Genomic DNA, 27,485 nt, shown 5'->3' with positions numbered 1-27,485 from the left:
CTGCCGGGAGGCAGCACAGAATACTGATAAAGGACTCTGCAGGAACTGCGCTGCCTGCCCGCAGAAACAGGAATCACTTTGCTCAAATTAAGATAGAGCTTCTTCCAGAGCATCCCGGGCTTTAATGGAAAGGTGCCAGCGAATGCAGGCTTCCAATGGATCCGGAATACAAATGCATTCCAAAGGCTCCCCACACCTGGGCTCGTCCGGGTTTTATCCGTCTGTGTGATTTGGGGTGGGAGAGAGGGCAGGAGGGTGCCCTGGGGCAGCTGATGGGAGTCCCTGGCATTCCCACAGCTCCTCCGGGATTTTCCCGTTCCAGGAATTAAAGCCTGTCTTAATGTGGCACTCACGAGGAGGAAAAGTGAAATGAAGAGGGATTCACAGTTCACTTTAACGGAGAAAATCAAGCCCGAATCCCACAGAGATTGTGTCGGGAGCAACTCTTGCACCTCTAGAGGGTGAGGAAGCAAGAGGAGCCCCCAAAATCCCCTGGTTTGTGCCAGTAGGAGGGGCTCACGTGGAGGATAGCACACCTTGGGAAGAGGGAAAAGCTCCTGCAGCAGCCTGTGCTTTTCCTGCCGTGCTCTGAAAGCTGCCTCAAACCTTTGGGACCAGCTGGGATGAAGCCGTGGCCCGGTTCTAAGGGAAGAACAGCAGAATTGTGTTCTCACAAAGGGTTCAAGAACACTTTGGAAGGGGAATTTTCTCCCTCATCCACAGGAATGAACAGCCTGTCTTGGACTAAGAGGAATATTTTGGTCATGATTGGCCCTTTTCATCCTTCAAACTCCAAACGTGTGGGGAAAAAAAGCAATTCCATGGGTCAAACGGGAAACTGAAGCACAGAATGAGTTCCAAAAAAATCATGAAATATCCCGAACTGGGAGGGACCCACAGGGAGCATCCCACCCTGCTCCTGGCTGTGCACAGACAGAGGAGTAATCCCACAGTGTCCAAACATTCCCAGAGCTCCGGCAGCCTCGGGGCTGTGCCCATGCCCTGGGGAGCCTGGGCAGTGCCCAGCACCCTCTGGGGGAAGAACCTTTCCCTAAAATCCAACCTCAACCTGCCCCGGCACAGCTCCAGGGTGTTCCTCCAGCTCCTGGGGTAAGGAAAGAGACCAAACCTCTCCTCCACTGTGGCAAAAAACATCTCAGAGAGGGCACCAGGGAGTCCTGCTCTTATTTGGGATGATTTTTAACGCAGGATCACCCAGCCACAACCCCAAAGCCCTGCGCCACGGGAGAAGGGCTCTCCTGGGATCAATCCACAGCCAGCACTCGGGAGCATCAGCCAATTCAGGTAAAATAAGCCGGGCATGGATTAGCAATTGCAACAACTCCTAAATGGAGCCGGAGAGGGGGTTCATATTTGATAACCATTAAACGGTTTAATGAAATAATTATAACCCAGACCCCTGAGCCTGGCCACGATCAATAGCCATGAGCTCTGAGCAGCAGCCTGAGCCGAGCCCTGCCGCCCTCCCAGCGCTGCCCAGCAGGCAGAGCGGGGACTGGAGATGAGATTGACGCTAAAGTTGCATTAAAACCCCCCCATCAAGGGCAGTAATAGATTAAGGGCCGCTGTGGCGCTGCAGTGGGCTGGTCAATACCCTTTATTTCCTGCATCAGCCCCAATTTTGCCGCCCTCCCTCGCGCTATTAGTGGGAGTCGATGCGCTGTCGATGCCTGGTGCCGGCGGAGCTGCATTAATGCAGGCTCACAAAAGCGGGGAGCGTGGCATTATCGCTTCGCTCACTTTCAAATTACGGCCTAATGCTGGCTGCAGGCAGCTCGTGACACGTTAACGCTCGGCGGCGCTTCGCTGGGGCCGGGCTAAATATTTCATGTGTAAAGATTGCAGGGAGATTTGATGACTGAAATAAGTCCTGCTGCCCGGTGGGAAATCATCCCCGGCGAGAGAGGGAGGCGTTGGTGGAAAAGCGGCGGGGAAGGGGTGATGGTGATGATGAGGGAGAGTGGAAGAAGGGCAGGGAGGAGGAGGAGGAGGAGGGTGCTGAGTGAAGGAAGCAGCGTGGATAAACGCACACCTCGCCCCCAGGATTGGGTGCCCTGTTGGAGCTTTTAAACGCTGAATAATCCCCCCAAAATACATGAAACAGGTGGATGCGTCCAGAAAACTGCTTTATTTCCGTTATTTTCCGCTGCAGCTCAAAAGCAGCCCGTGTGCACCCCTCTGCGCAGGCTGTGTCACCCCTCAGATCCCAGCCCTGCTCCAGGCACTCCAAAGGCTCTGGAAAAGCAGGGAAAGCCAGGATTCACTCACAAGCCCACTCAGTCCTGGTGTTCCCAGGCTCCAGGACCTGTGCATTGGCTGCTCCTGAGGCAAACGCTGCTGGATTTCAGCTGGAACAGAGCAGCCCCGGAGCCAGGGGGTGGAAAAGCAGGATTAGAGCAGGGACAGCAAAGCCAGGCTCAGCAGTGGCTGCTGCGCTCCTGCCTCAGCTGCATCTTGCCTTCAAACCCCTCCTAAAATAAAAATTTCCAGCAACAGACCCCGTGAGAGTCTCAGCTCTCGCCGTTCCACCTTTCCCGAGGTTTTGTTTGGTTGTTTTTTGTCTGGACGGGTTTTTAAGGACTGTTTGGAAGAGTTAACAGCACCTTTGCACTTGCTGGGGTGAAGGAGTTCCCGCTTCCCCACAGCAGGGAAAGGAAGAACAGTCTGGTAAATCACCCCTAAGGCTGCTGCAGATTATTTATAAACTTGGGTTTACTCACCAAACACAAGCTGGCTAATCGCAGTAAATTGGTTTTTCCTCAAGAAACTGCAAAAACTTCTCCTTTTCCGGACGTGAAGGGAACAAACCCAGTCTGATCCCAGAGCACACCTGGATTTCCTCTCCTCTAGAGCAGTGCCCTGAATGTTTTATGTCAAAGCTGTAAAAGGAACTTGGAGCTGTTTTTCTTTCCCACCTTCGCTCCTGGATTCCCTGGATAACCCTCAGCTTCTCCAAGCAGCCGGGTTAGGCCATGAACAGGGCTGCCTGGAAAACCAGCTTTGGCTTCGCAACAACGAAGCTTTTCCTTCTTCCCCAGTCCAGCAGGAATCTCCTCCAAGCCCAGACTTGAGCTGTAGCCGAGATAAAAAGCAAGAATCCTCAAAAAATAACATGAAATAAAAGTTTTGCACTGGATTCTTTGTTCTGGCCCCCAGGGCAGCAGTGCCCTCGAGCTTCACCTCACCAGGGACAGCTCTGGGAGTTTCCAACCCAACCTGACCTGATTTTAGCACAAAAAGAAAAAAAAAGAAATCTTGAATTCAATTTTATTAACAAATAAAATAAAATAAAATAAAATAATAATTTAAGATTATTAAGGAAAGGAATGGAAATATCTCAAAGTCAAGAACTCCAAATTACCCATGAGGCAAGCTAAACCCAGCTCCCCTGTTGTGCAGACAGCTCTTGGGGTTTCCTCGTTGTGATCAATGCAAAAACCCCATAAATCTGATCTTGTTTGCACTCAATTATTCACGAGAAATGCTCGATGCCCTCGTTTGGGTGCTGCTGTGGCTGCGGGACCCTGGGTCCCACACACCTCATCCCCTCAGCTGCTCTGCGTTTGTGGGATTTACTCCCTGAGCCCCACCAGGAACTCCCCTAACCCACCAAAAACCCTAAAAAGCCACTTTCCAACCCCATTTCCATCCCGTGGCCCTCGGGGCAACAAAACCCCTGCACGCTGCTGATGGGAGGCGCTGCTGTGGGTCGTATTGAACACCACCAAGAATTTGGGGTGATGGAATTCAAACCCAAAAAAGAAAAAAAAAACAAAACCAAAAGGGCCCTCTCTGCCATTCCCTGGTCAGGTGCTGCTATCTGGTGGCCCAGCCCCAGCAGTGCCAGCAGGGTCCCCAAGCTGAAATGCGTTTAGAACCTTTTAATTTTCCTCCCTGTTTGGTGGGATTAATTAAATTTTTCTTTATTGCCTCGTTATTGTTAGGGGATTCTCAGAGCTGGCAGGGCATGGGGACACTGAGGGACAGCCCTGCCACTCTGTCCTAAGCCAAAATCAGCTGGATGGGGCTGGGACAGGTGGAGGTGTCTCCAGGGGTTTGGGATGTAACAGGGATGAGCACTCTGGGATGTTTTTCACCCCAATTCAGCCCAGGAATGTCCCAGAGCACGGTGGGGGTTCATGTTTGGTGTCTGGAGCTGAGGAAGGGCAGGGAAAGGGACACAGGGATCCCAGCTTTCCTAGGAATGGCTGAAGCCAAGGAAATGGGGGAAAAACTCCATGATCGCTTTATTTTACCTGTTAAATTCTCAACCCACAGCGCCCAGGGTACCACATCCAGCTCTGCCACAAGCCAAAAATGTGAAACACTGGGGGAATCAGGGCTTGCCCTCATGGAGGGGAGGATTCCTGCTGGGACCCTGGGCCAGGATTCACGGGAATGGCTCAAGGATAATTCCTTTGGAGGTGGGTGATGCCACAGAGCTGTGTGCTGGATCTTTAACACAAAGTATTGCTCAGCCCTGGGCTGGATCATCTCTTCCACCTGGTACCGTTCTAGGAATTTTGTGACTGGAGTTGCAATTTAATTACTCCTCCACTGGTACTACATAAATACGTATTTAAGTAGTGGGGTTTTTTAATAATCAAATTAAGAGATGTTGTCAATTGTTGCTGAAAACATCACACAGATAGAGATCCATGTGAAAATGAGAATTCTCCCACTCCAGTCACCCCTGAAGAGCCCTGCAAGTTGATTTACTTCAGTAATTCCCTAAAGAATAACTAATTTTCCAGTGTTTTTGTACTTGCAAGATGCAATTTTAAGTTGGTCTCCTTTTAAAGGGTCTTCTCAGAGTTATTCCCAGATTTCCTGCCACAGGGTCAGAGTAATAACCCAATTTAAGTCCTCCTCTCAAACATCTACCCTAAATGCTCAAGCAGCACTTGGTCCCAAACCTTTTCCCACTGCAATTCCCACCCGGATCATGTTTAATAAGCAGCAATTATCTGGATTTAAGGTTTTTTTGTTTCCTTTATTTACACTGGACAGCTGGTACAAACAAGTGAAGGCAGAGACAGTGTGATGCCCATTAAATAGTTTTTATTCTTTAGGACATGAATTGCATTTCCACTCATTTACAGTACTGTAAAGTGCAATGGTATTCATCTCCCACCTGCGCACATTTTCAAGTATTTAAAATGCCCAGAAAAAAAAGAAGTTTTGTTTCGTTTTTAATTGGTTTTTTGTTTGTTTGTTTTCCTCAACAGCAGCTCAGTTATGGAGTTTTTAATCCGGCAAAATAAACCCAGATGTGCCTACAGGATTGGGTCCTTCACTCCAACCCCCGGCTGGGGGTCTCCTCCAACACTAACTGCTAGTGGAATGCATTTCCCGGGCTCCTTAGTCCACCTCCTCGATGGTTGGGCCAGAGGAGGCTCCCCCAGAAGGAGGAGCTCCACCGCCAGGGAATCCTCCAGGCATCCCACCGGGCATCCCTCCTGCGCTCTGGTACAGCTTGGTGATGATGGGGTTGCAAACCTTCTCCAGCTCCTTCTGCTGGTGCTCAAACTCCTCCTTCTCGGCCGTCTGCAAGTGAAAGAAGAGCTCAGGGGCTTCTGCTTGTGGACACAGCCCGGGGGGAGCACATATTGCAACAACCCGGGATGGTTTAGCCCCAGCACCGAGCCCAGACTGCCTCTAATGCAGTGATTTAGCACTCACACTCCTCCCTCCCTCCTCTCCTCTAACATTCCAGGAAGGCAGTTTCCAACCCCTCCTGCTCCCTCCCAAGCTGTGGTCGCTCAGACATCCAAGGAAGGTACTTGGACCAACACCAGTCTTTCGACTTCTGGTGGAAACTACGAATGGCTTAGGAGTCACTTTCATCACAGCAACCGGTGCTTCTCCTCCAGCCTCAACTCTCCCTGTCGCTCAGCCAGACCCTGGGAGCTGAACGCAATCTGACATACCTGGTTCTTGTCCAGCCAGTTGATGATCTCGTTGCATTTGTCCAGGATTTTCTGCTTGTCGTCATCAGAGATCTTGCCCTGGAGCTTCTCATCTTCCACGGTGGCTTTCATGTTGAAGGCATACGACTCCAGGGAATTCTTGGAGGAGACCTTATCCCTCTGCTTCTCATCCTCTGCCTTGTACTTCTCTGCCTCCTGCACCATCCTCTCGATGTCCTCCTTGCTCAGTCGGCCTGCACACAACACAAGCCACACAAGTTTAAACTCAGTCCCTTCTAGGGAATTATCTCGATTCCCAAATATTACACACTTCAAATCTAGAGGGGCAGAATGCGCCTCATCAATTAATTGATTACTGCTATTAAAAAAAATCATCACACAGATAAAAATCCCTGTGAAAATGCCGGTAGCAGCCACGTTCTGATTAAAACAGAACACAGAGCTTGACGAGCCTGTTTTTAAGAGCCCTCCCACCCTCAGGAGAGCAGATAGATCCTTACCCTTGTCGTTTGTGATGGTGATCTTGTTCTCCTTGCCAGTGCTCTTGTCCACAGCAGACACGTTGAGGATGCCGTTGGCATCGATATCGAAGGTGACCTCGATCTGAGGGACCCCTCTGGGAGCGGGGGGAATGCCAGTCAGCTCAAACTTGCCCAGCAAGTTATTGTCCTTGGTCATAGCACGCTCTCCTTCATACACCTAAGGATTAAAGCCATCATGCAATGTCATTAAAGTCATAATGGGATACCTAATCATTATCCTGAAGGGGCATGGTCGCTCAGACATCCAAGGAAGGTACTTGGACCAACACCAGTCTTTCGACTTCTGGTGGAAACTACGAATGGCTTTGGAGTCACTTTCATCACAGCAACCGGGAATTTACAAATCACAGGAATTTAACACCTCTGGCCTAAATCTTACTCCTAAGTTATTAACCAGTGAAAGCACCGGCAGTGTCTGGTCATTACCCCAGAGCTCTCTGCTCACCTGGATCAGCACCCCGGGCTGGTTGTCAGAGTAAGTGGTGAAGGTCTGGGTCTGCTTGGTGGGGATGGTGGTGTTGCGCTTGATCAGGACCGTCATGACCCCTCCAGCTGTCTCAATACCCAGCGACAGCGGGGTCACGTCCAGCAGCAGCAGGTCCTGCACGTTCTCAGACTTGTCTCCAGACAGGATGGCAGCCTGCACAGCTGGGGGGAGAGACAGAGCGTTAAAATCCCTGCAGAACACGCGCTGCGACCCGCGACGGTGCACGTGGCTCGCTCAGACATCCAAGGAAGGTACTTGGACCATCACCAGCCTTTCGACTTCTGGTGGAAACTACGAATGGCTTTGGAATCTGATTCATCATTGCAAGTCCAAGGGAAACTCTTACAGCTTTAGTGACTGAGGTGGAAAACCCCGGGCCCAACCCCAGCTCGTACCACCGAGAGCGAGCGATTAATTACCTGCCCCGTACGCCACAGCCTCATCAGGGTTGATGCTCTTGTTGAGCTCTTTGCCGTTGAAGAAGTCCTGCAGCAGTTTCTGGATCTTGGGGATGCGCGTGGAGCCTCCCACCAGCACGATGTCGTGGATCTGCGACTTGTCCAGCTTGGCATCCCTCAGAGCCTTCTCCACGGGGTCCAGGGTGCCGCGGAACAGGTCGGCGTTGAGCTCCTCGAAGCGAGCCCTGGTGATGGAGGTGTAGAAGTCGATGCCCTCGTAGAGGGAGTCGATCTCGATGCTGGCCTGGGTGGAGGAGGACAGGGTGCGCTTGGCGCGCTCGCAGGCGGTGCGCAGGCGGCGCACGGCGCGCTTGTTCTCGCTGATGTCCTTCTTGTGCTTGCGCTTGAACTCGGCGATGAAGTGGTTCACCATGCGGTTGTCGAAGTCCTCGCCGCCCAAGTGGGTGTCCCCAGCCGTGGATTTCACCTCGAAGATGCCGTCTTCGATGGTCAGGATGGACACATCGAAGGTGCCGCCGCCCAGGTCGAAGATGAGCACGTTCCTCTCAGCACCGACCTGAAGCAAACATCCGCTTTCATTACTCAGTTCCTACTACTGGTAGAACAGTTTACTCACTGCCCAGACACGGTGACCCCTCCCTACCTTCTTGTCCAGCCCGTAGGCAATGGCAGCTGCTGTGGGCTCGTTGATGATTCGCAGGACGTTGAGCCCTGCGATAGTTCCAGCATCTTTTGTTGCCTGGCGCTGGGAGTCATTGAAATAGGCTGGGACAGTCACTACTGCATTGGTAACAGTCTGCAAACAGAGCAAACAGCAAAGTTAGGGATGCCAATCCTCACACAAAACTACTCACCACACCTCACTTTAGTCCTGGACTCACCTTTCCAAGATACGCTTCTGCGATTTCCTTCATTTTGGTTAAAACCATGGAAGAGATTTCTTCTGGGTAGAAACTCTTTGTCTCGCCTTTGTACTCAACCTGGACCTTAGGCCTGCCAGCATCGTTCACCACAGTGAAGGGCCAGTGCTTCATGTCAGACTGCACCACAGAGTCATCGAATCTGCGCCCAATCAACCGCTTCGCATCTGGAAAAGATGATTTTACCACATTAAATAGTCAGTCCCAATTAAAAACCTACTAAAAATGCAGAAAATCCCAGATCACTACCCTTAATCTAATATGACTACTGCCTTGTTAAGACTCAGGTGCAGACACTAAGCTTCACCTCTCTGACATGCACAAACTCATTGTTTTCACCTCAAAAATACTGTGCCATAAACCAGGCTGAGACGCCTGATTAAGATTATTCAAGACTGGCCACCATGAAAAATCTGCTACAGGGCAAACACTTTGCATCTAAGGACTTTTAACTTCCATTAACACAGCCGTATCCAGGTTACGAGTCATTTAGATGCTTACATTTCTACGGGAAAGCTTTAGCCTTGCTGTCAAGAATTCTTACAAGCAGGAAAAATCTCTTTAATCACTACCAAGTGTGCCAATCCTTACCGAAGACTGTGTTGGTTGGGTTCATGGCCACCTGGTTCTTGGCAGCATCGCCGATGAGCCGCTCTGTGTCTGTGAAGGCCACGTAGCTCGGTGTGGTGCGGTTGCCCTGGTCATTGGCAATGATCTCCACCTTCCCATGCTGGAACACACCAACACAGGAATAGGTGGTGCCAAGATCAATCCCGACAGCTGGTCCCTTTGACATCTTGTCTGAAGAAAAAAAAAAAAAAAAAAAAAAAAAAAAAAAAAAAAAAAAAAAAAAAAAAAAAGGAAGAAATAGGAATAGTTTAACTGAAAGTGAAGCTGGTATATAAGCTGCCCATCCTTTAAGTATTTAACAGCAGGCTGGTGGGGTTGGGAGCAACCCGGTCTGGTGGAATGTGTCCCACTACAAAGGAATGTGAGTGGATTCCCTCCCGCCTAAACCGCTGTGTGAATTCCGGATGGTCCCTGCAATTCCGGCCCCGTTATCCCACGTGGCCCCAGCAGCGCACACCGGCTGCACTCCCCGCCTCCGCCGCTTGGTGTCCCCCGCGCCACGTGGTGAGGGACTCCGAGTCCCAGCGTGCCCCGCGCTTCCCGCGCAACGTGAGCACGGCGGCGCGGCGTGTCGGGGGGGCTGCCGGGAAATGGAGTCCCCGCCGGGCCGGCCGCGTGTGCTGGCACAGCCCCAGCCCCGCGCGACACCGACCCCCCCCCCGCCCTTTGCGCCATCCCCCCCCCCCCAGCTACGTCCCACACGGGGCCCTTCTCCACCCACGCGGCTCCTTCCCTCCTCACCGCCGGGCACTGCAGCACCCGCTATGCCCCGGCACCGCCCCAGGCCGCCTCCCAGTGAGGGAAGATGGGCGCTGCGCCTCCTCCTCCCCCCTCCCCGTCTCAGAAATAACTGACGGGGGCGCGGGGGGAAGGGGGGAGAAAGTGGAGTCGCCGCTCCTCCCCCTCTTGCGGCAGATTACATTCAGAAGAAAAACCTACAAATGCCGGGATTAAAAAAAAAAAAAAAAAAGGGCACAGCAGCGGCCTAAAATGGGCCTGTACCCGCCATCCCTTCCCCATTCCGGCAGCAGAATGGTCCCAAAGGACACAGGGCCACCCGGGAGAGCCCCCCGCCTCTTCCAGGCAGCCCCAGAGCTGCTTTCAGCATCCCCCCCAGGCCATCCTAGGGCGGCTGCGTCTCCCCCCGCCCTTCCCGTGCCGCATGGTGCCCCGCCCAGCCCCGTTACCCGCAGTCCGGCCCGGCTTCTCGTTCACAAACTGGGCAACCTTTCAGCTCAGCTCCGGCTCACTCAATGCCCCGCGCCCGCCGCGCCGCCCTCTTATACCCGCCCAGAACCTTCCAGAAGGCCACACCTCCCTCGCACTGCCCTGACCACTCAGAGTGCGGATCCCGCCCTCTCGCCGGGCGATGATTGGTCCGCGCCCTGCGTGACGCGCGCCGGAAGGGGGCGTTGCGCGCCGGCCGGCCCCGCGTTCTCGAACCTTCATGCGCTTTCCCCGCGCCCCCCCAAACCCAGCGGCGGGCGCGGCTTTCCTCTGGTCTTGTCCAATCAGATCCCGCGTGTCTGGCGACGTCACGGATTGGGGGCGGGGCGCAGGAGAGGGCGGGGGGCTCAGCCAATCGCCGCGCGGCGCGCCGGGGCCTCATTAGCATATTTCGCAATGGGGCGGGAGGGGCCAATGGGCGCGCGGGAATGGCGGGTGATTTGCATAGAGGGCGGTGGGGAAGGAGGGCGGCGGGCAAGGGGGGGCGCAAGATGGCGGCGCCATGCGGGGCCACCCTGGGCGCAGCCCTCGGGGGTCCCCCCTGTGCCTCCCGAGCCCCCCGTGCCCGCAGAGGTCCCTCCTTCCCCTCGGGAATGGCGGCATTCCCCGTTCTCCCGCTCGCAGCTGCTGCCTGGCGTCTCCCCAGTGCTCCCCGCGGCGTGTGCTCAGTAAATCTCCCAAGTACAATAATCGGCGTCCTCCATGTTCCCTTCTGCGAGGCAGAGGAACGTTCCCAGGTTTACCCGCAGCGCCCCGTTTCTCTCGCAGGAAGCCGCGTTTGTGGTGTCCTAGATGCTGGAGCTGCTTATTCCGCAGGGCAAAAGCCATCTCAGCATCTCCACGCTTTATAATCCATCCTAAATGTTCCCATCCATCAGCAGCCTGAGTCCAAGCCAAGGACAGGGTGTCACCCCTTGGCGTGTTGGTGCTGCTCGCTGCATGGTTAATCCAGCTCCCAGCATGGATTGATTTCCCTGGAAAGGGAAATGGTGGAAAACCGTGGGGTTTTCTGGCGTCCCCAGGGATGAGGGGAGCTGGGCACAGGTCGGGAATCACCAGAGGTCACGCTGAGGGCTGTGACCTGCATCCAGTGCATCCAGTGTTTACACGGAATAAAGGCCAAGTGGAAAAGCCAGGGAGGCACTGGAGCAGGGAACACAAACACCGAGTCCTGGCCAGGCTCTGGGACACGGCAAACTGGGCAAACAGGCAGAGGAACTTCCATTTAAAGGGGTAAAAACTGCACCAAAAAAAAAAAAAAAAAAAGCATTTCAGGTTCTCCCGGGTCGACTTTAGACAAAAACGCTCTTGGAAGCACTTAAAAACCCAGTACAGGGACGCAGGAAGAGATCCCTCAGCCTGTTCCTTGTGCCTGCCTGTGATAATCTGCTGTCTCCAAGCCACATCCTGAGACAAGGGCGGCATCCGAGGGCGGCGTTTGGGGGTGAAATTTGGGTGCGGAAGGTTAAAGGGGCTCTGTGTGATGGAGCACCCAGTGTGAGATAAGGGCACAAACCACGGTACACCTGGCCAGGTGAGGCGTGCAAAGCACACTCCACCCTGTCCAGAGTACAGGCTGCCGCGCTGTTCTGCTCCAGGGTTACTCCAGAGATGCTCCTCAGCGTAATTCACGCTGAAGCCACCACGGGGCCCTTGATGTTGGCCTCTGGGGTGGTTTTTTGCTGTTTTTTTTTTTTTTTTTTTAATAAACCACGGGCAGAATTTCGGTCGGACCTAAGAATAGCGCCTTGGGGTGCCACGGTGACATTTAGATGTGCAAGCACACTTGGCAGAGCAGGCTGAGAGCGAGGGGAGGCAGCCTGAAACTGCAGTGAGTCACTGCAGGGGGAGGGCAGTTTGCAAATGACTCATTCCATCAGAAATTAGAGCCTGTTAAACTGGACAAAAGGAGCTCGTTTACTTGATATCACAAAAATTCAGGCTTGGCAGGCCGGACGGGTTGGAGTATTTAGTTTAAATATTTAGTGTGGAGTTGTGTTGTTTTGGGGGTTTTTTCCCAATTTATGGGTTGAAACGTTATTTTTGGGAGTGAATTTAGTGTTTTGAGGATCTAGCACCGCTTCTCCTTTCAGTGTTTCGAACAGAATTGGGAGGACAAGGGAGATTATCAAAGGCATTCCTCCCGCTCACCACAGCAGCACTTATTTATATAACACTTGCATCTGCCGGAGTTTGAAAATCACACATTCCCAAGGCCCTCCCTTCCCTTTCCCACGGGGTTCCCCCCTCTCTCAGTGTGTCAGGACAAACTGCTCCGGGTTAAAAATAACCCCAAATTCCTGATCCTGTGCTGAAGCCTGCAACTGCACAGCTCCTCTCAAAAGGTGTCACCTGCTCAGGGTTTTTAATGTCATCGACTCCAGTGGGACCAGGAGCAGCGTTCGCTCTTGAATTAGGGGCAGACAGGACACACCTGTGAGACCACTGTGGTGTCACCCTGTTTTGTTTTCAATGCTGCTGTGGCGCAACTTTTGCTGCCAGATTTCAGCAAGGAGGATTGCTGATGTCTGGACACCTCTGCAAAACACCCTTGGGGGGGAAAAAAAGGCTGAGAACACAGTCTCAAGCTACGTCAGGGAAGGTACAGGTTAGATATTAGGAAAAAAATTTTCACTGAAAGAATAATAAAGCACTGGAATTGTCTTCCCAGGGAGGTGGTGGAGTCACCATCTCTGGATGTGTTTAAAAAAAGACTGGATATGGCACTTAGTGCTATAGTCTAGTTGAGGTGTTAAGGCATAGGTTGGACTTGATGATCTTAGAGGTCTCTTCCAACCTCATTATTCTGTGATTCTGTGATTCTGTGAGAAAAAAAAAACCAAAAACAACCAGCAGCACCTTTGGCTACCCTAAATTCCATCCCCAGCTCCCTGGCTGACTCCAAAAGTTTTATCAGCAGAGGAGACCTGAGCTGGCTGAGCACAGCTCAAGGTTTCCTCCTCACCTCAGAGCTCACGAGGAAAGCCAAGCACGTGGGCTGGTTCAGCAGGAAGGTCACAGCAGGGCGAGAATGAAGCCACCAGGGGTTGTTGTGCTGGCATTATTTATTTACCGAGGTTGGCTTCCAGCACCTGCATCCTCAGCCAAAATATCCCAGGTGGAATGGCCTGGTGGAAGGTAGAGCCACGTTTGCTTCCACGTCTCACCCAGGGTTTCATGTCTTCTGTGAAGTGTCGCCTAATTTAGACTGAAAAATACCCAGGAGAAAAAGCCCAGCTTCCCTACGCTTCCCATGCAAATATGCACATAGGCCTGCTCAGCTTAAAAATGGTATTTTTAACTCCATCTTTTTTTTTTTTTTTTTTCCCCTTGGATTCGGCTTGACAGCATGAAACGCATCACACCACAGAAAATGGTACGAGTTGAGTTGAGCTGCAGCACTTCAGCAGCAGCACCTTTATTTATAAAACAACCAACCAAAAAAAAAACCAAAAAAAAAAAACCCAAAAAGAATTATGAAATCATTGATTCAAAGGAATCAATAATAAATATTTGCTTTCCTCTGAGTTGTTCAGACACAGTACAAGTACACCAATCATAGCAGGTAGCAGAGATGGAAGCTTGGTTTAGCTGCTGAGAAACAAAAAGCTACGTAACATGGTAGGCATTTAATCACACAAGTTATAGCTGGTATATGACAGTAAATGCTTTAATACACTATTTTACAAAACGGGGTTTGGCTTATTTGCTTCCCTTGTGCAACTCCTGATCGGCTGGAGCGTGGAAAATTGAATGCCTTTGGAATGATCCCTCTCTCCTGTGCCCTTTGGGTGATGAACTTTCCCTTCCCTGTGAATCACTGATGTGTGGGCTGCAGCAGATCCCTGGACTGCGCCTGCATCCCAGCAGGGTTTGGAAATTCCAAGCCAACGGGGCTTGGAGCAGCCAGGATTGATCCCCCAGACCGGGCTTGGACCTCTGCCTGACCTTCCCCAAGGCTCCCAGAGCTCTCAGCCCGTGCCATCAGGCAGCTCACAGCACAAGGAGTGGTTTCACAGCAGCAGAGGCTGCCAGGGCTGCCCAAAGGCTCCGGGAAAACCTGCCAGGGCGAATTCTCCTCCCTCCAGGCTGCAGAGCCTCCTCTCTGCTAATTACCAGTCTGGGCTGTGACTCAAAACTGCCCCAGAGCCTTTGGCTCTCAGGCTGTGGCCAGCTCAGCTGCTGGGATTGTCACCCTGGGTTGGTGGTGAGGAGCTCCTGGAGGCTCAGGCACGGCAAAAGCTCTCCTGGGTCTCTGTGCACGGGGTGAGCATCCTCAGGTGTGGCACAGTGAGCACCCACAAGCTGCTTTCACCATCACATTCCTGCTTTTGGAATTTTCCCAGCTCCGAAAAGGCTTGGGAATGCTTAGGAGCCTTCAGGGCTCAGGAAAAAAAAAAAAAAAAAAGTAACAAAACAACTGCAGAGGAATCACAGACACACAGAGCTGCTGCTTGACACAGCTGCTGCAGGGATGTGCTCCTGGAGCATCCAGGGTGAAATGCCAAAATATCCACCACCAGCAGCTGTCACAGAGGGAGCAGCTTGTCAAACACCTCATAGCAGGTCTCCCTGGTTTAAAACGGGGATTGCTTTCCCTGCACAGCATCAGTGATTTGTCCTGCCAAGGGTTAAATCTGGGCCAGAGAAAGCAATGGAATTTCGAGTGACTGCCCCTAGGAGTTCTCATAGCGTAGGGCGAGTTTGAAAAATCTTTCCCATATGGAAGCAGCCAGAGCAGGGCTTGGCTGTGATCAGGTTGTCAAAGTCTCAAGTAAAGAAATTAGAATTCAGGGTCTCGGTCAGGAAAGGAGATTAATGACAATCCTGGAGTGAAAGAATTATAGATCTGTGGTTCTTCTGTGCTCATCCATCTTCTGTAGGCTCTTTCCACAAATTGGAGAAACCCTTCCCCTCCCTCAAGTGGGGAAGAAAAACCCCAAACACCCTCATTTTTTTAAATAAAAAATCACCAGTCTAGGAATACAGGGATCTAGAACCTACAAGCTCAGTGTCTTGTGTGTAGCAGTGGTCAGAGCCAAGTCCTTCAGAGGAAAATATCAGTGACAGAATTCTGCATCTGCCCCTGCTTCCTCCCATCCTCTCCTAACTTCATATTCCATGGAAAAACTTAACCTGGTTTGCTCACAAAAAGTATTTTTTTTTACAATTCTTGCGATTTTTTAAAAGAGCCTTGCTAAAGGTTTAAGCCTCAGCTCTGGCACATGGCCCAGCATTTGGTGTAGGAGTGGGACAACACACACCAAGGTTTCCTGGTGGGAGCAGCGTTTTGTGCTTGTTTACCTGTCCCAGGTGTGTTTTCCTCTGCCAGGGAATCCTCCCGGCCTTCCCTGGGGGCCAGCTCGGGCGTGCTGTTCGTTCAGTCTGGGGAAGAACTTCCCATAAAGGCTTCTCCAGCACGGCTCCCCCCAAACCTGGCCGATTCTCCAGCTGCCAATAACCGAGAGCTCTTCCAAACGCTCCCTCCAGGCTTTTTTGGTACGCTGGGGGCTGTCCCCACTGGGGCACTGCCTCCCTGCTGGGTTCAGCGCCCAGCTCTCCTCTCTCTAAGGCTCCTCAGCCACGGCCACCCCTGCGCCGGGCTCCTGTGGCTCTGCAGTGCTGCCCGTGGAAGCAGAGTCGGGCTCCTGGCCCTAAGTTTGTTCTGGCAATTAAAGCACCTCTGTTTCTTTGTCAGAAAAAGTCTTCTTTTTTTTTTTTTTTTTTTTTTTTTTCTTTAGTACCGAGTTTAGTTCAGACACTTTGATACTGGTCCTTTGGGAGTGATCCTTTAGTTTCCACTTTAGTTGCAGCCTCCAGTATTTCACTGAGTGCAGAAAATATGAAGCACCTGTCAGTTCCCTTTGAGGCTGGACAAGCTCAGCCTCGAAATCTTCACTTAAGACAACGCATCTTCGAGAAACTTCCCCAAAACCAGTCCAAGAGACTTCTCCCTCCGCACAAAAGCTCTCTGGAGTATTATGCCTCTTTAAGTCTCTGTTGATCCCTTTTTTTAAAAAAAAAAAAAACAAACAAACCTGAGGTTTGGCTTCTTTTCACTCGTACAGCTCTTTGCTGTTTGTAAATTTTGAACGCTTTTTCAAAGGAAAGAAAAGATAATGTAAAAAAGAAGTTCCCTTTTCCCTCCAACCTCTCTCTCTCTCTCTCTCTCTCTCTCTAAAGTCTGCATCAGAACCTCAGCGCTTGGGAGATGCTCAGAAAGAATCGAGTGGGAGGGCTTCTTCTCGCGGCGTGAACGATCCCGAGTGATTTAAGATTAAGCTGACCGGGAAGAGGACTAGCTACCCTAGGGATGCTAAGTGGCTGGTGCGGCGTGAAGTGGCGCTTCTGGCCGGGCCCAGGAGGCTCACACGGTCTGGAAGGCGCGGCTCTGAGCCGGCACCATCACGGCCGGCGCTCCCATCCTCGCCGGGATGTTGTGATCGACTTTCTTGGGCTCCGTCTCTTTCCTGTCCGGCTGCCGCTGGCTGGGCTGCGGAGGGGTCAGGTGCGGAGCGGCTTCGGTGGATAAAGTCCGCTGGCTGCGGGAGGCACTGTTGGCTGTGGACCTGGTGGAGGAGGAACCCGAGCGGGAGCTCCTGGAGCCGGAGGAGGAGGAGCTGGGCTTGACGAGGTGAGCCTTGGGTGCCTCCGCGTCTTCCCTGCGAGAGAAACGGGCACCGGGCTCAAACAGAGCCAGGAAGGCTCGTGGGAGCCATCCGGAGCGCTGCTGGAAATGGCCAGGAATGGGGGAAAGGAGCGGGGAGAGAACGAGGGAAAAGCAGGGGGAAAGAAGAGGGGGAAAAAAAGAGGAAAGAAGAGGGAAAAGAAGGGGGGAAAAGAGGAAAAAGAACGGGGAAAGGAGGAAAAAAAGGAGGAAAGAAGAGGAAAAAGAAGGGGGGAAAAGAGGAAAAAGAATGGGGAAAGGAGGAAAAAAAGGAGGAAAGAAGAGGAAAAAGAAAGGGGGAAAAGAGGAAAAAGAAGGGGGAAAGGAGAGGAAAGGAGAGGAAAATGAAGGGAGAAGAAGAAAAAGTAGGGGGGAAGAAGAGGAAAAAGAAGGGGGAAAGAAGAGCAAAAATAAGGGGGAAGAAGAGGAAAAATAAGGTGGAAAGAAGAAGGGAACAAGAGAGGGAGGGTGGGAAGGGGGAAAGGAGGGAAGAAGAGGGGGAAAGGAAAGGAAAGGAAAGGAAAGGAAAGGAAAGGAAAGGAAAGGAAAGGAAAGGAAAGGAAAGGAAAGGAAAGGAAAGGACAGGAAAGGAAAGGAAAGGAAAGGAAAGGAAAGGAAAGGAAAGGAAAGGAAAGGAAAGGAAAGGAAAGGGGAAAAAAAGAACCCACTCCCAAATCCTCTCAGAACCACAACACACAAGCAGCTTTAATTTAACACCATTGAAGAATATGCAAATGCATCAAAATACTGAAATCACAAATGTGAGATAAAACAGTTGGTTGAGGTGTGTGCTAATTTGCCCAGGGAAAGAAGGGGGGACTTTAATTTAATATCCTGCAAATTGCCCGAACTCTCTGCTGTGTAACTTTATGGGTTAAACTCCCCACTGCCCCGCAGAGTGCTGGTAAATTAATTTGGAATAAACACACACCCCTCACACCCAGCTCTGTGTGTGGAGTGTCAGACAGAGCTCTGGGATCCTCAGCCAGAACGGGAAATGGCCTGGGCGAGACAGCCTGAAACCGGTTCTTCCACTTAAAACACCCCTGTGGGTAGGGAGAGAAGTGCCACAACCGGGTCCTGACAGAGAGAGAGGAGGAGGAGGAGGATGTAACAGGCAGGAGCGAGAGGGTGATACAGGAGTGAGGCTCCGGCTGAAAATGCAGGATGTGAAAGCGAAGGGAGCGGGAAAAAGGGGAAGAAATCAGCAGAGACTGCCTTGGTGCTGTCAGCTTGAGAGTGATCAGCAGCTGAAGGGATTACGGAGGAGCCTGGTGGTGCAGGGGTGTCACACGAGGCCAGGCGGCCGCAAAAACACACGTGAAGGTGGATCAAGGGTTTGTTTCTCGGAGGGCAGCAGCAGCTCCAACTCCTTCCTGGAAATAGATCTTTCCAGCTCTTTCCTTCCTGAAGGAGTTCAGGCCGGCTTGGCTGGAGCCCAAGCTCTGCTTAGGGGAGTTCGGGGACAGGGATTGAGCTCCAGGAGCAAGAGTCAGCATTCCCGCAGGGAATCGCTCACCCCGAGCTAAATCCAGGGAACAGTTGTTCAAAAGGCTCAGGGAGGGCTCAGAGAACGCGTCTCTGCTTCACTGTGTGCCAAATCGGAGCTGCGACTGAAAGGAAGAAAGGGGAAAGAAGGAAGAAAGAAAGGGAAAGAAAGGAAAAGGGGCAAAGAAGGTGGGAAGAGAGGGGAAAGAAGGGAAAAGAAAGGGGAGAAGAGGGAGAAAAAAAGGGAGAAGGAAGGGGGAAAGAAGGAAGCAAGAAGGGGGAGAGGGAAAAGGTAGAAAGAAGGTGGGAAGAGGGGGGGAAAGGAGGGAAAATAAGGGGGGGAGAGAAGAAGGGAAGAAGAGTGGGAAAGAAAGGAAAGAAAAGAAAGAAAAAAGAAATAGAAAAGAAAGAAGGAAAGGAAACCGCCCCCACACCCTCTCGGAACCACAACGGACAAACAGCTTTAATTTAACACCACAAAAGAACATGCAAATGCTTCAAAATACCAAAATTGCAAATGTGAGAGAAAACAGTTGGCTGAGGTCTGTGCTAATTTGCCGGGGGAGAGCAAGGGGCACTTAAATTTGCTGGAAAATCTTCACAAAGATTCTCACAGTCAAGAAATTTGTCACCGAGACTTTAAAAGCTTTTTAGAACAACCTTTGAAGACTCTTAAAGCTACTTATAGTTAGTTAAAACCGTGATGCAAAGACGTGGGAAACTGCTAGAAGGGAGTGTGGGAGGTGGGATTAAATAAAAGGCGTTACCTGATTTCATTCGGTGCCTCCTCTTCCTCGTATCTCTTCTTCTCCTTCCTCCTTATCGTCAGCCTCACCACCAGGAAAAGGAGGGAGAGCCCCACCACCACTCCACACACTGCCCCGGCGATCATGCTGATATTTTGTGCATCTGTTGTCCAAAAAAAAAAAAAAACCCAAAACCAAATTTTGTGGTGAACCCCGTGTCGGCGCAGTCACGTTCTAGTCCACGCTACAGCACAGGGTGTAAGTCAGGACAGGACGCTGGGGTTTATTTTTTTAGGTGTGTCTCCACACAGAAGTCGAACCAGTTTATCTTCAGCTAAAGCTGAGCTGACAGGGAGCGAGGCAATCACCTCTGGAGAGGTGAAACCACAAGTGCTGTGCCTTCAGCTGTGGGGCAGAGTTGAAATAAGGAGGGAAAAGCCCCTTCTAAGGGCACAAAATACAGAAAATACAAAGACAGGACAGCCCACATGTGAAATACGGCACCAGGCAGCACCCCAGAGGCAGAGGAATGTTTGATCTGTTCATGAGGGGTTGTTTTATTTTTAAATTTTTTTCTCCTTCAACTTCCCTTGAATGATTAAAACCCACTTCTGGAATAAATTATTCGGATGTGGAAGAAATTTACCTGACTGAGGTAGACAAAGGAGGGAAGGAAACCATCCTGAGCAGGGCGTTTTTCATCCAAACCAGCCAAGGTAATGAGAGAGCATTTCCCACGGATTGTGGGCCCTCCGCTGATAGTTTATGACAACCTTTCTGATAAAAGTGGTCAGGTGGGGCTTGGCTGGAAGTTGTTTCCTTAAGCTCAGTCCCTCCGGAGGGTTTAACAAAGCCAAGTGAGGTTTTAAACCAGTTCAGTTCAATTTGCCATGAAAGCTGCCTGGACGCTTTTACTTCACATGCCTGGGGCAAACCGGTTTTCCTTATTCCATATTCCAGTTCTTTCAGGCTTGGCTGGGCAGAGAAATTCCAGAGCAGTGGAATCTCCAAGAGGAGACTTCTTTGTTAGGAGCCTTATCTCAGCAGGTCCGGCTTTGAGAGCTGCTCCGCTCCATTGTTTGGGTTTGGGTGATAAACTCCACCCTTTTCCTGGCATGCAGATGGCACGGACACCCTGCCGAGAGCTGCACGCACCCTTCCTGGGGTTAACCGGGGGGTTTCGACCTCTGCTGCTCAGGACACAAATGGCCAAACCCGATTAAAACCCAGCTATGTCAAAAGCTGCTTTTTATCCTGCCAATTATTCCGTGTCGCAGTCGTCCTTTCCAACTGCCTTTAGATATTTTGCTGTCCCAAGTGCAGCAAGTACGTGATTTGGAGTGATGGAATATCCAGAGAGAGAATTCATACCTGAGAGTCACCTCATGCAATCACTCCAGCCTGAAGAACCTCTAACTTACCACTTCCCCTGCTTGTATCTCATGAACCACCCTGAAAATCAACATTTCTAACAGACCCGGACATCTAGAGTGACAAAGCCATCATTTAGGCTCCGGTTGTGATGTTATCATTTCAGGTGAGGGCTGCTGTGCGAATCAGAAGTGCAATAAATAAGAATTGTTTTATGTGATTGAAGTATGAAAGGGCAAAGGAGCAGCACAGAATTTTCCAGGTGTGTCCCCGTGGAGCAGGGACACGGGTCTGGGTGAAAGGAATGAAAGGAGTGAAAGTTTGTCTTTCCAAAGGAACTGGGAGGTAGAAACCAGCGCTGAGAGATAAAGGAAACAATGGGAAGGATCCCACTGATTGATGGAAGGAATGAGAGAGATTTGTCTTTCCAAACAAGCTGTGGGTCTGCTGGTAAATAAAACTGGATACTGAGAGATGAAAGGAACAATGGGAAGAACCATAAATTCCATAGGAATTCCACTGATTGGCACAAGGAAAAGAAAAAGGGGGGTACACATTAGAAGGGGTCTGTATTCGGTGATTTGGGAAGTCTGTGCCTCTCAAGGACCTCAGGCAGTGGGGAAAGAGAGAGGGAAACGTGGCTGGGAAATTGGGATACAAAGGAGGCTGCATCCTCTAAAAATGTGAGAGACCCCCTGGGAAATGCCCCGTGGCCTCTCCCTTTACTGGAATAAAGTTCCAGGACCCCTCTGTCTCCTGTTTGGACATAAACCTCTGGTGTTTGTGGGTTAATTCTCCTGCCGAGGGCGGTACTTACGCTGCACCGTCACCTGCAGCGCGCAGCTCTCCTGCCCCGCCTCGTTGGTGGCCACGCACTGGTACAGCCCCGTGCTCAGCTGGGTCAGGTTCTTCAGCACGACCTGCCCGGGGTTCGAGATGTCTGCAACGGGACAAAAACCACCGGGGTGAATCAGGTGCAGAGAGAAACTTCAGCTGTGGGTGGTGCACAGAGGCACCGACTGATGTGTGCGGGGGAAATCAGCTCCAGAGCGATGCAAAGGGGGAAGGAAGGAAAGGAAGGGAAGGAAAGGAAGGAAGAAAGGAAGGAAGGTGAAAAGAAAGAAAAAATAAGGGAGGATGAAGGGGGAAAGAAGGAAGGAAGGAAGAATGGGTAAAGAACGGGGGAAAGGTGGAGCATCCCCCCGGTGCAGCCGCAGCAGTGGGAGGAGTGTTGGAGCATCTCTGTCACCTCCACCCAGTGATCCCAGAGCTCGGAGGGAAGGAATGGACTCACTGACTCTGGAGTTGGGCGGGAGGTGCTCGGCTCTCTCGTCCTCCTCGCTGATGCGCTGCCAGCGGTAGGAGATGGGGGCCGTGCCCGAGGCGGAGCGGCACTGCAGGGACAGCTCCTTCCCCTCCAGCATCTCCCCCTCCAGCCAGCACTTGGGCTTGGAGGGTTTCTCTGCAAGGAGAGGACAGCAGAGTTTGCTCACTGGAACCCCTTCCTTTGGCATTTCAACAGCTTCCAAGAGCTGCCTTCCCTGGAACGCGTTAAGGGATCACACCAGCAGTGGTTTTTAGGGGACTAAAACCCTTTCCTTTCCTTTCCTTTCCTTTCCTTTCCTTTCCTTTCCTTTCCTTTCCTTTCCTTTCCTTTCCTTTCCTTTCCTTTCCTTTCCTTTCCTTTCCTTTCCTTTCCTTTCCTTTCCTTTCCTTTCCTTTGCTTTCCTTTCCTTTCCTTTCCTTTCCTTTCCTTTCCTTTCCTTTCCTTTCCTTCTCCTGTAGGGCACTCTGGAAGGTTTTTAGGGGTTTAGCTGCCACCCCATAGAGGAGCTGGCTGGCTCAGCCACAGCAGTGACGTTCTAACACTCTTTCCCTCGTGGTTACTTTTATCAGTGGAGTTTTATCACCACATTCCTCTTCCAGTCACAATTTTGAGTACACCTTTCCCTCCCTTTACTTCTCCAGTTCTTCCCTTTGCCCACGGCACCTGGCAGGATTCTTCGGCGGGGTCGCGGAGTGTGGGGAAAGCTGAGCAATAAACTGAAATCAGGGGAGGGAAATGCCGACCCCAGCTGCTCGTTTGTCACCTCCCCGGGCTGGGATCAGGCCGGGGTGCTGGGACACCCAGTGCCAGTGCCCAGCAGGAGGTGATGGCCGGCTGAGATAGAGTATCAGCCTGCCTTGGGCGATGAGATCATTGCGACCATTTGGAAAGAATGGGCTCGCGTTTAATCACATCAGCCTCAGCCCCGACCATTTGGAAAGGATGGGCTTGAGTTTAATCACACCAGCCTCAGCCCCGACCATTTGGAAAGAATGGGCTCGAGTTTAATCACACCAACCTCAGCCCCGACCATTTGGAAAGGATGGGCTCGATCACACCAACCTCAGCCCCGACCATTTGGAAAGGATGGGCTCCAGTTTAATCACACCAACCTCAGCCCTGACCATTTGGAAAGGATGGGCTCGATCACACCAGCCTCAGCCCCGACCATTTGGAAAGGATGGGCTCGATCACACCAACCTCAGCCCCGACCATTTGGAAAGGATGGGCTCCAGTTTAATCACACCAACCTCAGCCCCATTCTTAGGGCTCTTCCTGTGACCTGGCCTTTGCCAAAATTTGCAAAAGCAGATTTAAAGTCGAGCTCTGAAACCCGATCTCGAGGTGTCTTTGTGTGTCTATACCCTGCTGAAACAAATCCCTCCCCAGGAAGTGAGCCTGGATTTCTTTGGGTTTTTTTCCCCCTTTTGGAGGATAATGAACCGTCCTTACCTACAACCTTGAGGGTGATGCGAGCCCACTCGTACTGCCCAGCGTTCTTGACCTTGCAGATGTATTTCCCCGCATCGCTGGACTGCAGGGAGATGATTTGCAAGGAGGCATCTCCAGCGAGGAAGTTGGAGGTGAAGGAAACACGGCCCTTCTGCTCCTCGTTCAGGTCATCGTAAACGCGGCCCCCAGAGTAGGTGATCACCTGAGGAGCACAGCAGACACCGAGCTGTCATTTTATTTTTGCATGGAACAACAAATCCAAGCGTTTCCAGGAGCTGCGCATCCCAGTCAAGTGACTTAAGGGTCACACAGGGAGCCTGGGGCAGGGTGGGAAGGCAAACCTGGGTTTCTAGCCTGAGGATGATGCAGAAAGTGGATTTATTTCCGCTGGAGATTTATATTGGGCACTTCTACGAGCGCCAAAATGGGCAGCAGTTTATGGCACGGCGCATCAAAGCAGTCTGGAGGTTTGGCTGTGCTAATTTAAGTCTCTGTAGGCCTAATTTTTATAAGGTCTAAACTGCTGTGGTTTGTACTGGAACCAAGGATTCGAAAACTGGGCCTGCAAATCCAAGGTTATTTTGAAAGATGAACTTGATCTAATGAAGACTGACTACATTTAAAAAATAATAATAATTAAAAAATCCATTGTAACGCAACCTGTTCCAGCACAGCGCGTGTGGATATCAAATAACTTTACCACGCTCCAAATCTCTCTAGATCAGCTCTGTTTCCTAAACACTGCGCTCATCATCAGGAAAACCCGCACAGCTCATCGCGGCAGCGCTGTTAAACCAAGGGCTGGTGGCGTGAAGGAGGAAATAAAGGGATTTTCTGGGCAAACCCACCGCTTTCTGCACGGTCTCGGAGATGTGCAGCAGCCACTCGATGTCCAGGCTGCCCTGCTCCAGCAGCCCCAGGCGGTGGTGGCACGGCAGGGTCACGTTTTCTTCAGCCACTCTCTTGAATTCCGTCTGAGCCCGGCAGAGCCAAACGGAACAGGAAGCTGCAAGACAAACGCCAGAGCTCAGAGTGCATCTCTGCTGGGGTTTGGGTTTGGTTTTTGGTTTTTTTTTTTGGTTGTTTTTGCTGGATTCTTCCCCATTTTCTTCACAGCATCCAAGCAAAGCCCTGCACGGGTTGCAGCCGATTTAAGGAGACATCTCTACAAAGCCAGGCGTTTTCACACTGACAGTGGAGCAGGAGCAGATGGCTTCACACCCCCCGAGCTGTCAGTGCTCTGCTGGCACCCACACCCTCTGCACACGCCCAGTTTCAGATAACCTCCCCAGCTCTGCCCTCACCTCTTATTACCTGATTTCAAAAGCGGTATTTCTACCCAGAAAAACGTCAATTTATCCCTTCATCAGTCTGGTAAAGGCTTGGAATCCCTTCCCTAACACTGGATGGTATTTATGTATTTCAGGAATGAGAAACCAGCCTGGGAAGATGAGGGTTAAACTTAAGAAAAGCGTGGAATAAGTAGGATTGGGAAGTAACGCCAAAAAAAAAAAAGAAAGATGAGTTGTCAAAAATGGTTTGTCAGGATCTAAGGAAGAAATGAAAAAGCGAAGTGCCAAGCGATCCCGCTAGATGGAAGCAGAGCCCTTGGAATGTGAGACAAAACTCTCCCAAAACGGGCGTGAACGCCCCAAAACCCTGCCCAGGAGATGAAGCACGGCAGGGAAATGGGATGTTCAGCCAGCACTGCCTTAGGCACGGTCTGCTCCGGGGTTTATGCGGCATCCGTGCGAAAACGGGGCAAAAATCCGCCATCAGTTCTTGGCTTTGCTCATCTGTGACTCCTAAACGTGGACTCGCCACGGAAAGCTCAAACCCGATTAAAAGTGACCCACAGGATCAGAGGAGGGGAAAGTTACAGCCTTCGGGGTCAGGGATCCCCCGGGCCAAAACCAAAAATTCCCCAACCAAATTCCCGTGGGGCGCCGGTGCCATTTCCCTTTGGGGTGTAAATCATCACGGGGCACTGGAGCTGTTCTGCAGTTTTGCTGTTCAAGACACAACCCTAAAACCGTTTCTTTTCTGCCTGTGAAATGAAGTGGGAGGAAATATTTTGTTTCCTGGGCCAAATATTGCGAAAGTGCTGAAAATTGGGGAAGTTTAGAGCACTGGGAAGTCCCACGTGTGGCTGAACACACAACCCTGGGAGGACAGAGCAGGGCCATGAGAGGTTCCAGTTCCACAGGCTGGACTTATTCCTAGACTTTTAACATTTTTATACACTATTTATATATATTTTTTTCTGCTATTTAAACAGTGGATTCTGAACCCTCAAGTGAAAAACAGGCAGAAAATTTGCTACTTCATTTTTTTCCCCCATTTCTCCTTATTTTTTCCATTTGCTCCCTCTTTTTTTGTTTAACCATTTCTTCAGGACCAACTTTTAGAAAATTCCTTCTCTTCCTGCTCCCATTCTCAGTCCTGCCTCTGAGTTGCCATGACCATCCCTCAGCTGCTGAGATTTGGATATCTGATTTATCCTTCCCAAACACTTTTATCAAGAATTGCCAACTACTTCGTGAAATACCCAGGATTTTAGGACGGGTGGAGCCTTGCCGAAGCTCCGGCTCTGCCCCTGACCTGCTGGCAGTGAAAGCTCCTTCCCAGCCACATTAGCTGCTTTCTTTAAAGGGAAAAATAATCCACTTTATCCCTGGATTCGCTGCTCTCAAAGCTCCAGCTGCCAAATACAATTAGAATTCCTGCCCGGGACGAATCCAGCTTTTCCCTGGAGCCCGCGTAGCTGCGGGCTGCTCTAATTAGCGCCGACACTGATCAATAACCTTAATTTCGGCACCACAACAGGGACATTCACGCGACATTTGCGACATTTTCCAAGCCCTCTGGAGCTCGGAGGGTTCCCGCACAACCTCGCGGGTGTTCTGCGTTTTAAAGCTTCGTTCTGCTCGAGGTTTTTTTTGCGTGTAAAATTATAAATCTTTTGCGAGATTGTGGCGGAGTTTTCGGCTTAGACAGGCTGGGTTTAGCAGAGCTCGCGCCTTAGAGGGATTCTTCAAATTGGTGGATTTGGGGAAGAGCCCTGTGCCTATAAACTCATCATCTGGATGGGGAAGAAAAATCAGAGAGACATCCAGTGGAATAGTGACGAATTCTAGGAATGCCCTAGGATTATTTAGGGCATCCCTTTATTTATTTATTTATTTATTTATTTATTTTTCAAAGAATCAGAAGTAATTTGGAGCTGATTCATCCCTGAGCCGGTAACCAAACTCACACACCGTGCAAATTTTCCATAACATTAATAGGGGGAAAAAAAAAAAAAAAAGAATCTTATTTAAACCCCCCTGGTCTGTCTCTTTAATCCTTATTAACGCTTTGCCAATGCCTGAAAACTCCCACAGGAGCTGAAGTTTTGCAGGTTCTCTAGGCAGGAGCCTCAGTTTATTTCCTTCCAGTCACCCTTACGTTGAAAGGAAGATAAAACAGCCTCTTACAATAACCCAGCATGAGAGCCAGGTAGGAAAATCACCCACAAAAAACCCCAAGAGACCTCAACGTGAACAAATCTCCCATTTTCCACGGTTTGCGTAGGGTGTGTCCGCAGCAAACAGGGATGAAATGGTGATTTAGGTGTAGATATGTGCAGGAATTTACAGCACATGAGAGAAAAAGAAGCTAGAAACAGATTCAGGTCCATTCCAGGATTTATTGTCCAAAGAAGAATAAGCTGTATTTGTGTGGGTGAGACCTTGCAAGGACAGCCCAAATAAATTAGGTGATTTTAACCATTTTCCCCCCTCCCCAGTTGAAGTTTAATGTAAAAAACTGCCAGAGGAACGTCTGCCCCCTGCAGCAGCCCTGCCCAGGACGGGGTTTGCTGGGTTGCAAAGGGATTTATTTATCCCTTTGCCGTTCCAACCCTTCCCTCAACAAGCTCCGCAGCCCCGAGTGGCCTCAGGGGCTGGATCGTGCACACAATAGATGAGAAAAGAGATGATTTTTTCCCAGAAATCACATCCAAAAGGAACGCCACATTTCTGCCGGCTCCGCAGTTCTTGCCCAACAAACCCTATTCTCCCTTCCACATCCTGTGGGCAGCTCTGTGTGCTGTCAAGAATTCAATTCGGGAATCTGCTTTTGGCTTTACTCAGCTCCCATCCCGTGACTCCAGGAGGAGGTGGGATTGGTTTTCCTGCTTATCCCAACTATCTTTTTAATTTTTTTTTTTTTTTAATGGTTTTGGAAGCGTTGTCCTGAAGGCTTTGGGTGGCACAGC

General features: G+C 50.9%; 2 protein-coding genes and 3 non-coding genes across 5 annotated transcripts in view; all 5 read right to left on the bottom strand.

Annotated features, from left to right (window-relative positions):
- Positions 1-5,062: 5,062 nt before the first annotated feature.
- On the bottom strand, positions 5,063-10,291 carry HSPA8 (heat shock protein family A (Hsp70) member 8). Its single transcript, XM_040085172.2, has 9 exons — positions 10,137-10,291; positions 8,911-9,120; positions 8,281-8,486; positions 8,043-8,195; positions 7,400-7,955; positions 6,939-7,141; positions 6,452-6,650; positions 5,952-6,184; positions 5,063-5,568 (listed from the first exon to the last, which is right to left on the bottom strand). The coding sequence occupies exons 2-9, from the start codon at positions 9,113-9,115 to the stop codon at positions 5,383-5,385; spliced, it is 1,941 nt and encodes a 646-aa protein (XP_039941106.1). The 5' UTR covers positions 9,116-9,120; positions 10,137-10,291; the 3' UTR covers positions 5,063-5,382.
- Positions 5,780-5,876, bottom strand: LOC120762677 (small nucleolar RNA SNORD14). The gene has a single exon (XR_005703958.1). It is a non-coding gene; the product is annotated as a small nucleolar RNA SNORD14 (small nucleolar RNA).
- Positions 6,726-6,822, bottom strand: LOC120762678 (small nucleolar RNA SNORD14). The gene has a single exon (XR_005703959.1). It is a non-coding gene; the product is annotated as a small nucleolar RNA SNORD14 (small nucleolar RNA).
- LOC120762676 (small nucleolar RNA SNORD14) lies at positions 7,211-7,307 on the bottom strand. Its single transcript, XR_005703957.1, has one exon. It is a non-coding gene; the product is annotated as a small nucleolar RNA SNORD14 (small nucleolar RNA).
- A 5,584-nt stretch (positions 10,292-15,875) lies between the features above and the next one.
- Positions 15,876-27,485, bottom strand: part of CLMP (CXADR like membrane protein) — a 45,474-nt gene continuing 33,864 nt past the window's right edge. Inside the window, exons 3-8 of the mRNA XM_040085291.2 lie at positions 24,076-24,233; positions 23,228-23,429; positions 21,743-21,910; positions 21,266-21,388; positions 19,099-19,240; positions 15,876-16,838 (exon numbers count right to left, since the gene is read on the bottom strand). Of these exons, the coding sequence (XP_039941225.1) occupies positions 16,544-16,838; positions 19,099-19,240; positions 21,266-21,388; positions 21,743-21,910; positions 23,228-23,429; positions 24,076-24,233 (1,088 nt within the window). The 3' untranslated portion in view covers positions 15,876-16,543. The remainder of the gene's footprint in view (positions 16,839-19,098; positions 19,241-21,265; positions 21,389-21,742; positions 21,911-23,227; positions 23,430-24,075; positions 24,234-27,485) is intronic.

This window comes from Hirundo rustica, chromosome 23, assembly GCF_015227805.2.
Source record: "Hirundo rustica isolate bHirRus1 chromosome 23, bHirRus1.pri.v3, whole genome shotgun sequence".
Taxonomy (NCBI): Eukaryota; Metazoa; Chordata; class Aves; order Passeriformes; family Hirundinidae; genus Hirundo; species Hirundo rustica.
This window is presented reverse-complemented; position numbering and strand designations above follow the sequence as displayed.

What these genes read in the sequence shown, in the direction of transcription:
- HSPA8 (XM_040085172.2), bottom strand. Translation starts at nt 9,115, where the DNA reads ATGTCAAAGGGACCAGCTGTCGGGATTGATCTTGGCACCACCTATTCC. An exon ending in GGCTGTGGCGTACGGGGCAG is followed by an intron (nt 7,142 to 7,399) that starts GTAATTAATCGC and finishes CTCTCCCCCCAG; the next exon opens with CTGTGCAGGCTGCCATCCTG. An exon ending in AGCCCGGGGTGCTGATCCAG is followed by an intron (nt 6,651 to 6,938) that starts GTGAGCAGAGAG and finishes TTTAATCCTTAG; the next exon opens with GTGTATGAAGGAGAGCGTGC.